This window comes from Euprymna scolopes, chromosome 7 (genome assembly GCF_053919585.1).
Source record: "Euprymna scolopes isolate OS-2025 chromosome 7, ASM5391958v1, whole genome shotgun sequence".
Lineage (NCBI taxonomy): Eukaryota > Metazoa > Mollusca > Cephalopoda > Sepiida > Sepiolidae > Euprymna > Euprymna scolopes.
In genome coordinates, this window is record NC_136488.1 from 113,428,331 (window position 1) to 113,443,236 (window position 14,906).

Here is a 14,906-nt window from a genome sequence, read left to right on the forward strand (position 1 = left end):
AAATATATATATATACATAAATATATATATATATATATATAAATATATATATATATATATACATAAATATATATATATATATATACATAAATATATATATATATATACATAAATATATATATATATATATACATAAATATATATATATATATACATAAATATATATATATACATAAATATATATATATATATATACATAAATATATATATATATACATAAATATATATATATATATATATACATAAATATATATATATATATATACATAAATATATATATATATATATACATAAATATATATATATATATATACATAAATATATATATATATATACATAAATATATACATATATACATATATATATACATAAATATATATATATACACACATAAATATACATATATATACATAAATATATATATATATACACACATAAATATACATATATATACATAAATATATATATACACACATAAATATACATATATATACATAAATATATATATATATACACACACATAAATATATATATATATATATATACATAAATATACATATATATACATAAATATATATATATACATAAATATATATATACATATATATATACATAAATAAATACATAAATATATATATATATACATATATATATACATAAATATATATATATATATACATATATATATACATAAATAAATACATAAATATATACATAAATACATAAATATATAAATAAATATATACATATATACATAAATAAATATATACATATATACATAAATATATACATATATACATAAATATATACATATATACATAAATATATACATAAACATATACAAATATACATAAATATATACAAATATATATACATATATACATATATATATATATACATACTAGCTGTACCCTGCCATGCGTTGCTGTGGCTCAATTTGGTGTAATGGAAAATTCTAATAAAAAGAGAAAATGCATGTTTCTTATATTCTTAGTACAGCAATCCACTCCAAAAAGTCAAAAAAAAAAAAAAAAAAAAACAAAAAAAAAAAGAATAAAAAAAAGCGAAAATGAAAAAAATGTTACTCTTGCAGAAATCGATCCTGATCCTCGGGATTACCGTCAATCATGGCTTGGGCTCTACCAACAATCAGTGGATAAAGCTGAACGTAGCAAAAATGTTGAAACGCTAAGTGTTTTTTTTCTTTTTATTTTTCTGTATACAAAATGTGAGTTAGTAATTGATATTTGAGTGATGGGGGGAGGGTTACTATACACAGATTCGAAAAAGTTGTCAAAAACAAATAAATGAAAGGTAAGGTAAGTTATATTTCTACCTAATAATTATTTAGTGTTTTAATGTAATGTAAAATGTTTAATCGGCTCAAAAAACAGAAATGGTTGCAGACTCTGTTGATTAAGTTAAGTAACCTATTTGTTAAAGTCAGTGAGACATGGAAAATCAAAGTCAAAATAATTAATTAATCAGAAGTCCTGTAGCAAGAGGATTTGAAGAAAAGGATATGAAAATTGTATATCCAGATTGCGTGGTAAAATCCATGGTGGACGTTCTTTACAGCAGTTGGGTAATAAGATCCAAGTTGTATATTTGGTAATCCGCATAGCTGAGTAGATATCCGAATCGGGCAAGTTCTTGTATAAATTTGTTTGTGGGTCCAGAGAAAATAATCCAAAGTCTGGTGGAAGCCTTATCATTAGAAGTCTAAATTATTATTAGTGGGGTGAGGTGTTAGTTGTAGGAAGAGGAGGTAGTGGTGAAAGGTAAGAAGTGGGGTGAACACATGTGCATATATATCTATATATTCATACACACGCACACATATATACATACATACACACACACACATATATATATGTATATATATATACACATAGCAGAGTAGAACTCGTTTCCCAATCTCAAACTCGACCCCTTGGTAGAAGGTCGTCGTAGACCGAGGGGGAAGTCAAAGTTCTTTGCCAAATGCCGGACCGCACTTAGAGCTTTGCCGGGGACTAGTCTCCTCTATCAGCCTAGGAAGAGACTATATCGGGAGTTAGTGGAGGGCACCGCGAAGGATCCTCTTAGTAGGCGGTTAGGTTGGTCGATGGAAATTATCCGCTCTCAATGGAGTTGGGCGCCGGACGGGATTTTCTGACTAACTCAGAATTTTCCCTGACCTGGCGACTGGTTCAAAAAGCACTGCCCCTCTTCGACAAATTCTGCCTGTACAAAGAAGAAACGAGGGCCTGGTGCCCGCGCTGCGACGAACACAAGCTCGAATCGGTCGAGCATGCATTTTTTCATTGCAGCCAGATCCAGGCTCTACTGGAATACATCAGAGAGGTAACGGCTCGCATCTATGTCGAGTGCCCGCTTGATCTCGACAAAGGATATTTTGTGTACAACATGGAGCCGCCGTTCCCCAGGGAGCAAAGAATGGTTTTCCTGGCGATATTGGCAGTGGCGCATCTGGATCACGCGCTTAAAGTTGGTCCGCGAAGGAACGTCTGTTTCAGATCGGGATCTGATCGTTTACTTTAAACATCTTTTTTGCCAAGAAACACACAGGAAAATTAAAAAACAATAGCATCCATTTTTTTCTATCGAATTCATTTGCTGTTTTTATTGAAAACTATTTTCTCCCGGATTTTTGATAAAATATTCCATTTTCGTATATAACAAAAAAATTTTTTTGTAGATTTCGGTGTGCTAAAAACGAATCTGCAAACCGTTTCCGTCGTAAAAAAAATAGTTTTTATGATATGAAGAAATTACTTTTTCGAAAAGTAGGTGATCACTTTTCCATGTAAATTTAACTTAAAATAAGCACCCAATTTCTAGCCAGCTGAGAGAGGGTGGGACTTTTCCCATGTTTATTGGCTAAACAGCTTTCGCTTATGCTCGCGCGTAGCATAAAAGAAGGCTGTGGCTGTGAAATGGAAAATAGTCCCAGAGTTCAGGGGTTATTACAATGCAAAAGAAATCAAACAAAAACCTTTTTAGCCAAGAAACACACAGAAAAATGCCCCTCTCTCAGGTGGTCAGAAAGTAGGTGCTCATTCTAAGTTAAATTTACATTGAAAAGTGATAACCCACTTTTCGAAAAAGTAATTTCTTCATATCATGAAAACTTTCTTTTTGCGACGGAAACGGTTTGCAGATTCGTTTTTAGTACCCCGAAATCTACAATAAAATATTTTGTTATATACGAACATGAGACGAGCCTTAAAGTAAAATAATACCGGATTTTTGGAGCAGAGTTATCATTTAGTTGTACAAATATCCTCAAACCAGGTAATCACTAAAAGGGACTCTTAAAAGTCGTCACCTGTATCGAGCAAAAGTTTAAAACCACTGATTATATGTCAGCCTACGTCACAGTAACATATATTGAGTGAGTTCCTAACAGTATTTTGTATAGTTTTTAGTTTAAACTCATTTTCCCAAAATATCCCCAAACTTAATGTGTCTGATACAGTCTGCCGCGATTTGTATTTTTCAAATATACTGATAAACACTGCATGTTTTTGAACCGATTAAACATTATACATTACATAAAAACACTACAATCTTATCCAGTTAGGTAGAACATTTACTTTTCTTGCCTTTGATAACATTTATTTGTTATATATTTATTTTTTGACAACTTCTTTGTATCTGTGTTTAGTAATACAAACCCTTTTCATTTAATGTAACGTTTAGTCAGCTCGAAAAACTGTTTATCGGTGTATTTGAAAGATACAAATGGTGGCGGACACTGTGGATTACGTTAAGTTTGAGAAAGTGAGTTAAAACTAAAAAACTATACAAAATACTGTAACAAACCCACCGATTATGTAAGCCTATGTCATGGTAACATATATTCGGTGGGTTTTTGACACTGTATTGTATAGGTTTTAGTTTTCAACTTACTTTCCCAAACTTAACTTAATCAACAGAGTCTGCAACCATTTCTGTTTTTTGAGCCGATGTACTTAGCTAGTCAATCATCTCTATATAAACCGATATTTGTAGGGTATATATATATATAGAATGAATAATCTCACAAGATCTGATGCCTCTGCAGAATGAATTTGTCATTTTAGTTTTTATCCATTGGTTATTGTCATTTATTAGAACTGATTTTCTACATTTTTTTAATGATGTCGATTATATATACATATATATATGCATATATATATATACATATATATATGCATATATATATGCATATATATACATATGCATATATATACATATGCATATATATACATATGCATATATATACATATACATATATATACATATGCATGTATATACATGCATATATATATACATATATATATGCATATACATATATATACATATATATATACATAATATATATATGCATATACATATATATATATACATATATATACATGCATATATATACATATATGCATGTATATATTTGCATATATAAGTATATATATATGCATGTATATAGATATGCATATATAAGTATATATATATGCATATATATATATGCATGTATATATATATATGCATATATAAGTATATATATATGCATATATATATATGCATGTATATATATATATGCATATATAAGTATATATATATGCATATATAAGAATATATATATATGCATATATATATGCATATATAAGTATATATATATGCATATATATATATATATGCATGCATATACAAGAATATATATATATGCATATATATATATGCATATATAAGTATATATATATGCATATATATATATATGCATGTATATATATATGCATATATTATATATGCATATATATACATATATATATGCATATATAAGTATATATATATATGCAGATATATACATATATATATGCATATATAAGTATATATATATATGCAGATATATACATATATATATGCATATATAAGTATATATATATGCATATATATACATATATATATGCATATATAAGTATATATATGCATATATATACATATATATATGCATATATAAGTATATATATATATGCATATATACATATATATATATGCATATATAAGTATATATATATATGCATATATAAGTATATATATATATGCATATATACATATATATATGCATATATAAGTATATATATATGCATATATACATATATATGCATATATAAGTATATATATATGCATATATACACATATATATATGCATATATAAGTATATATATATGCATATATATACATATATATATGCATATATATACATATATATATGCATATATAAGTATATATATGCATATATAAGTATATATATGCATATATATATGCATATATAAGTATATATATATGCATATATAAGCATATATATATGCATATATAAGTATATATATATGCATATATATATATGCATATATAAGCATGTATATATGCATATATATACATATATATTCATATATATGCATGTATATATATGCATATATAAGTATATATATGCATATATATATGCATGTATATATATATGCATATATAAGTATATATATATATGCATATATATATGCATGTATATATACATATGCATATATATATGCATGTATATATATATATATATGCACATATATATATATGCACATATATATATGCATGTATATATATGCATATATATATGCATATATATATATGCATATATAAGTATATATATATGCACATATAAGTATATATATGCATATATATACATATATATATGCATATATATGCATATATATATGCATATATATACATATATATATGCATGTATATATATGCATATATATACATGCATATATATATATACATGCATATATATATACATATATATGCATATATATATACATATACATATATATGCATAAATATATATACATATATATATGCACAAATATATATGCATATATATACATATATATATGCATATATATACATACATATATGCATATATATACATACATATACATATATATATGCATATATATACATACATATATATACATGCATATATATACATATATATATGCATGTATATATATGCATATATAAGTATATATATATGCATGTATATATATATATGCATATATAAGTATATATATATGCATATATATATATGCATGTATATATATATATGCATATATAAGTATATATATGCATATATAAGAATATATATATATGCATATATATATATGCATATATAAGTATATATATACGCATATATATATATGCATGTATATATATATGCATATACAAGTGTATATATATATATGCATATATAAGTATATATATATGCAGATATATACATATATATATGCATATATAAGTATATATATGCAGATATATACATATATATATGCATATATAAGTATATATATATGCATATATACATATATATATATATGCATATATAAGTATATATATATATGCATATATACATATATATATATGCATATATAAGTATATATATATGCATATATACATATATATATATATATGCATATATAAGTATATATATATATGCATATATACATATATATATATGCATATATAAGTATATATATATATGCATATATACATATATATATATGCATATATAAGTATATATATATATGCATATATACATATATATATATGCATATATAAGTATATATATATATGCATATATACATATATATATGCATATATAAGTATATACATATGCATATATACATATATATATGCATATATATACATATATATATGCATATACAAGTATATACATATGCATATATATACATATATATGCATATATAAGTATATATATATGCATATATATGCATATATAAGTATATATATATGCATATATATGCATATATAAGTATATATATATGCATATATAAGTATATATATATACATATATATATGCATATATAAGTATATATATGCATATATATACATATATATATATGCATATATATACATATATATATGCATATATAAGTATATATATATGCATATATATACATATATATATGCATATATAAGTATATATATATGCATATATATACATATATATATGCATATATAAGTATATATATGCATATATATACATATATATATGCATATATAAGTATATATATATGCATATATATACATATATATATGCATATATATACATATATATATGCATATATATACATATATATATGCATATATATACATATATATATGCATATATATACATATATATATATGCATATATATACATATATATATGCATATATATACATATATATATGCATATATAGGTGTATATATGCATATATATATGCATATATAAGTATATGTATATGCATATATATATGCATATATAAGCATATATATATGCATATATATATGCATATATATATGCATATATAAGCATATATAAGTATATATATATGCATATATATAAGCATATATATATGCATATATATACATATATATGCATATATATGCATATATAAGTATATATATATGCATATATATACATGCATATATAAGTATATATAAATGCATATATAAGTATATATATGCATAGATATATGCATGTATGTATACATGCATATATAAGTATATATATATATGCATATATATATGCATGTATATATACATATGCATATATATATGCATGTATATATATATGCACATATATATATATGCATATATAAGTATATATATATGCATATATAAGTATATACATATGCATATATATATATATGCATATATAAGTATATATATGCATATATAAGTATATATATATGCATATATATGCATATATAAGTATATATATATGCATATATATATATGCATATATAAGTATATATATATGCATATATATATATGCATATATAAGTATATATATATGCATATATATACATATATATATGCATATACATATATATATATATGCATATATATACATATATATATGCATATATATACATATATATATATGCATATGCATATATATATGCACATATATATGCATATACATATATATGCATATATATACATATGCATGTATATATATGCATATATATATATGCATATATATACATGCATATATATATATACATGCATATATATATACATATATATATATATATGCATATACATATATATGCATATATATATACATGCATATATATATACATATACATATATATGCATATATATATACATGCATATATATATACATATATATATATATGCATATACATATATATGCATATAAATATACATATATATATACATATATATGCATAAATATATATACATATATATATGCACAAATATATATACATATATATATGCACAAATATATATGAATATATATACATATATATATGCATATATATACATACATATATATACATATATATGCATATATATATATGCATACATATATATGCATATATATATGCATAAATATATATGCATAAATATATATATATATGCATAAATATATATATATATATATGCATAAATATATATATATATGCATAAATATATATATATATATGCATAAATATATATATATATATGCATAAATATATATATATGCATAAATATATATATATATATATATGCATAAATATATATATATATGCATAAATATTTATATATATGCATAAATATTTATATATATGCATAAATATATATATATGCATATATATATATGCATAAATATATATATATATGCATAAATATATATATATATATGCATAAATATATATATATATATGCATAAATATATATATATATGCATAAATATATATATATATATGCATAAATATATATATATATATATATGCATAAATATATATATATATGCATAAATATATATATATATATATGCATAAATATATATATATATATGCATAAATATATATATATATGCATAAATATATATATATATATGCATAAATATATATATATATATATGCATAAATATATATATATATGCATAAATATATATATATATGCATAAATATATATATATATATATGCATAAATATATATATATATATATGCATAAATATATATATATATGCATAAATATATATATATATGCATAAATATATATATATATATATATGCATAAATATATATATATATGCATAAATATATATATATATATATATATGTGCATAAATATATATATATATATGTGCATAAATATATATATATATACATGCATAAATATATATATATATGCATTAATATATATATATATGTGCATAAATATATATATATATATATATGCATAAATATATATATATATGCATTAATATATATATATATGCATAAATATATATATATATGCATAAATATATATATATATGCATAAATATATATATATGCATAAATATATATATGCATAAATATATATATGCATAAATATATATATATATATATATATATGCATAAATATATATATATACATATATATATATATATGCATATATAGCACTTAGCAGATTAACTGAAATACAGGATCAGCTTTATTTTGAAAAACAAACTCATCCAAGATGTGATCACATGTTGGAATTCCACATGTTATATGCTGAAAATAAATTAAGAATAATGAAAAGCTCTTGTAATGTGTGCTGTTGATAAGATTTCTACCTTAACTTGTTCGAAAAAATATTCAGTTCCTGAATCCATTTAAAGAAATCACCAACAAGACAAGTCACAGAACATTAACCATATCAATGATATCTACAAATTAAGCTCTGAGGTTATTTCTGTCAAAAGCTGTCCAATGTACTTCTAGTACTTCTCACTTTAATGGAATCCTTATTATTGTTGAACAATTCAGGTTAACAATGGAAACAAGATTTTCAACCTATCTAAATGATAAAAACTTGTGTGTCTACTTTCCTAGACCCATGATTCAAATATTTACTTTAAAGATTGACATAAAAAGCATATTTAGAATTGGATTCTACTTTCCACTCAATGAAGCAGAATCAGCAGGATACACTACACTACTGAGGGTGAAGAAGCACAAGCACATGTAAATTACAATATAGCAACTTTGAAACTAACTGACAAAAGAACAGCAAAAATGTCACAAAAGATGTTTTCATCACCAGGTTAGTATAAGAAGTAAAAGTATAATTATTTGTAATTCAATTTCGGCTTTCATTTTTTGTCACCACACACCGAGAGCCGGAATAGCTTATAATTCAATACCTTGAGTGTTATGTCTTTTGCCCGTCACACCAATAATTTCCTGGGTAAGGTTAACACTGTTGTCCAAACTTCCAACTTCCAAACTTCTGTATACATAACGCACATTCGCTCAACGAACTTCTGCTAATTCGACTTATTTCTTCGAAATCCAACTTCAAAATGAACGTCCCTCTAAAAAAATCAACCCTCTTTTATTTCCAACCAGGAGCATCTCATTTGCATATCGGATGGCACATTGCAGGCATATAAAGAGATAAGGCAGCCATTTTTGTTTCTTTCTTCTTCATTCATTTCATTCAACAACCAACCCGTTGAATTATGCACACGTGCTAATTAGGTAAGTCGCACGTTTCCCTACAGTATCTTCACAACTTACCAATGGGAACTTGTTCAAAGAATTATCCAGTTATTGAGTCCATTTGAAGAAATCACCAAAGAAGCAAGTCACAGAACTTCAACCATATCGATGATAATACCTACAATTTTGGCTTTGAAGTTATTTCTTTGAAAAGCTGTCCAATTTAATTCTCATATTTCTGGCTTTAGTGGAATCAATGAATCAATGGAAACAAGATTTTCATCCAATCTAAATGATAAAAATTTGTGTGTTTACTTTCCCAGATCCAAGATTCACATTTATATTTCCAAAGAATGACATGGAAAACACTAAGTATTGAATTCTACATCTTCGACTTTCTACTGATGATAATGAAGCAGAATTGGCAGGATACACTTCTTCAAGCTGTGAAAGTTGAGGGTAAAGAAGATTAAAGTGAAAGTAAAACTGTACCTCTTTCACACCTTTGTTTGATGAATTAGCTTTGAATAAGCCTACAGTAACAAATCAAAACTTAGGGTTGAGTTAAACTGCAACTACAACAGAAATACAAGAATCACAATCTGAACTCAAAAGGAGTAAATCTCTTATGATTAAATGCACAAAAATAACTTGACCATTATGTAGCTTTACTACTACTCGCAAGAGATGATGATCCATTTCAGTGGTGAAAGAAGATACAGGGAACCTTACCACTACTGAGTAAACTGGCTTCAGAATATTTAAGCGCACCACCTTCATCTGTGGAAAGTGAGAGGCTCTTTAGTACAGGTGGTAATGTGTATGAACCTACAAGGAACAGGATGTGTCCTGAGAATGGAGAAACTCTTAATGTTTTTACATTACAACTTAAAAGTATTCAACTTTAAATACTGAGGAGACTATGAGAGCAGAGGAGGCAGCAAGAATAGGGAAGTAGAGCAGCAGCAGGTGCAGAACTTCAGCTTATAGTTATTCACTTACAATTTGTACTTGGTTTGTAATTTCTTTTTTCTTATCTAATTATTTAAGTATATTTATTTAAGAATTGGAAATTGTACTTTGTTTTTTTGTAATTTTAGTTAATAAAGACAAAAAGCCATAATAGTGATCAGACACTTACTTAAATGTTAAGTTGAATTAGTAGTTACTGTGTTAAGTTAATGTTATCTGATGAGTCACTTGGCAGTGATGAAATGATTTAAATTTAAGAGGAAAGAGAAAAGTAATAATTGACCGATTAATCGGTGAATTTACCAATTAATTGGCAAAGTGGCTGATTAGGCTGATTACTGATTATCAGCCGATTAATCGGTTCACCCCTAATATTTATATATATATATATATATATATTATATATATATAAAAATGAAAAAAGTTAACTTTTGTAAATTTAATGTAAAGTTAAAATTGACAACATTTATTATTTGACACAAGAGGTACAAGATAAAAATGTCCTTCAAAGAATGGCTCTTATCCTCAAAAGAAAAAATAGCAAAAATAATAGTAATAATATGGTAATGATTTTGCTGCTCAGCACGTAACTTGAAAATCTCATATTATATGGAAGATGAATGCACTGATCTTATTTTTCGTAGATGCCACGAGGAAAGAAAAAAAAATCATTAAAATTTAATATGAAGAAACAATTATTCTTTATAAATTAATATGTCCATTGTAATGATTTACATTTTTTTTTTCAAACATTCTCTTTCTGCTTCTAACTGTAAAAACATTCTTGTTTTCAATTGAATCATTCTCAAGACTCATTTAATATCATTTGACATCCACCTCCAAATTGGAAGGATCACTCCATGCATGTGACTAATTAACTGCTCACTTTTCTCCAAGTCACTTTTATCAACAGAGGAAAAGATATGATCACTGAAAAGAACATAAATCGTTTACATGACGTGGTATGCCATTAAGCCATGCCAATTTTGAACTGATCAACTTTATTACACAGCTCGTCCTAAATTTCATTGCATGTCTACCATATAGGACCTTGACTAAAACAAAGCCACCTTCTTGTGAGTCTTGAGCGTTCTGCAGATACGATATAAAGTGCATCAGTCATGACTATGGAAGATCAGAGATTATCATTGGGTGTAGTGTTATACTAACAGACTGTCGCTAATACAGAGCATGGCTTTCTGGCTGCTATGATTTTAATGCTCCTATGGTTGTTCCACAAGTTGATAAGCGCATCAGAACGTTACGTCCTGGCTACTCAAAGTTCTAAAAGTGCTTGCAAGTTACAGCAGTGTCATTGACAGTAAATAGTTCAATACTAGACTATCCATGAATGTATAAAGTCTCACTGTACAGGGGTTTGCGGTGCAACCTGGCATTAGTAAACTTTTCCCTAGATGTAAGTCATGACTAAATATTCAAAACCACATAGTATTCATGGCCCAAATAAGATCTCCTTGACCCACTAACTCACATTGGCTTTTATGAGGATTGGTGCATCATCTCTAGGTGATGAAGTAACAGCACAAAGCTGGATACTCCATCAGATTTGATTAATTCTTGTCCTGAAATTTAATAAGATCATGAAACCATACAATAACACATTTAAATGGTCAATTGGGAAGAAGAAAATTATGTTCTCAACTTCTTTTCCAACTCAGTGTTTGAGACTTAAAGAACTTTAATGGAATATTCAAATATCTATGCATCTAACATAGAGATCAAGTGTTAGTCCCTAGGAAGGTGTCCTGTGATTTCTGAGAATGTCGACTGAAGTAAAATAAAACAATATATATATAATATATACATATGTATAATTCAAATTCATATTAATATTATTAATAGAATGGTATAATTTATATAAGTTTTATCTTCCAACCATAAATGGACATATTCTTTAATACTAAATTAGGAAGTTTTTCTTGCTTGATCTATGTGTGATGTTAAGAGGGATGTGGATAGAGAGACTTTTTGGAATCATCTTCTATTATATAAACAAGAGATGTCTGTTAGTGTGTATGTATGTGTGTTTGTATGTCTGCTAAAACTTTTGGAATTTGAAGTAGATAAGAATGATTCTGGTACTCTTAAAGGGCAGGAACTTGGAAATTTAGATAAAAAAAATCATTTTTCTATCTTAACAACCTCAGAATATGATGGGGGAGGTAACGTAAAATGGTCTCTTTCTAAATGATTTCAGCATCTGCACATGCATGAGCCATTTTCCCTCTTGTTAACAACATAAATCTGCAACATCATGGCATCATGACTGTAGCTGTGGCCCAATGAGTTTAGACATTGACTGAGAAATATTTGTTTTTGCATTCATGTTCACCTTACGGCATATGTTTTGTTTTTTATTCTTAACATATTTTGAAAACATTTATTTTGATAAGCTTTTGCATTTAAACAGGGTTAAATGATGTTTTTTGTTTAGTATTTTGTATTATTTACTTGGCTCAAAATAAATTATTAGAGGAACTTTTTTTTTACTAAAACAATGTTGTTTTTTAAAGTTTAACTTATTTCAAACTAATATAAATTATTGCACAGTAAAAATAATTAAATTAAAACAAAAATCATTTAGCAAATATAGTCAAAATCAACTTATTTTTATGTGGCCCAAGCAAAACTGGGTAACTCTGCTAGATACAAGATAAAATATTTCAAATCATGTTAGAAATGATCGTATGCCAAATTTTCTTGGAACTAATATAAATAAGGTGCAGATTTTATCTTAATCTACTTAGAGAGAGAAGGAGAGAGTAAAAGGCAGATAAATTATTATGTAATCATTATATTTTAAAGATCAAATTGTTTTTTTCAATCAATTGTTTATTAATTATTTAAAATACGTCTTATTATTATCGGTTTATATGATCTCAAGCACAAAGTTTTTGCATAAGCAAACATTAACGTGGATGTGGAGTGTAACTTGAAAGCTCATTCACGTCATAGATGGTTCAAACAAATGTATCTTACTGTATTTATGTCGATTTAGTCAAAGAATGTAAAACATGCATAATACAGAAAATTAGAAAAATATCGATACTAACAGAAATGATTCTATCTCCAACTAACAATCTTCCATCTCTATGAGCAGCTGCTCCTTCCACAATACGAGAAATATAAATTGCCTGCAAATGAAATGAAAAAAAATCTGATAAAATTCAGTAAGAAAATCAATTATGAAAACGGTTTTGCAAAAATAATAATGTAAAAAAAAAAGAAAAAAAAGATTAACTCTAAAATGTATATTTTATAGTTTTTATATCTCTTTCACATAAAAAAGTATTCCAACCCTAACTTTTCATTAAAAAATTTTCCTTAAAATGTTACTTAAATATTTAAAATGAGAAAACACTTTTGATGTAGACATAAAAAATGGTAACAT

At 24.8% G+C, this 14,906-nt stretch overlaps 1 protein-coding gene across 24 annotated transcripts in view; it reads right to left on the reverse strand.

Moving 5' to 3' along the window:
* The window catches only part of LOC145279892 (protein scribble homolog), a 772,271-nt gene that overhangs the window by 300,495 nt on the left and 456,870 nt on the right, over window positions 1–14,906 (reverse strand). For all 24 annotated transcript variants that reach the window (XM_080131386.1, XM_080131379.1, XM_080131375.1 and 21 more), the window contains one exon: window positions 14,569–14,649. In XM_080131386.1, the coding sequence (XP_079987512.1) occupies window positions 14,569–14,649 (81 nt within the window). The remainder of the gene's footprint in view (window positions 1–14,568; window positions 14,650–14,906) is intronic.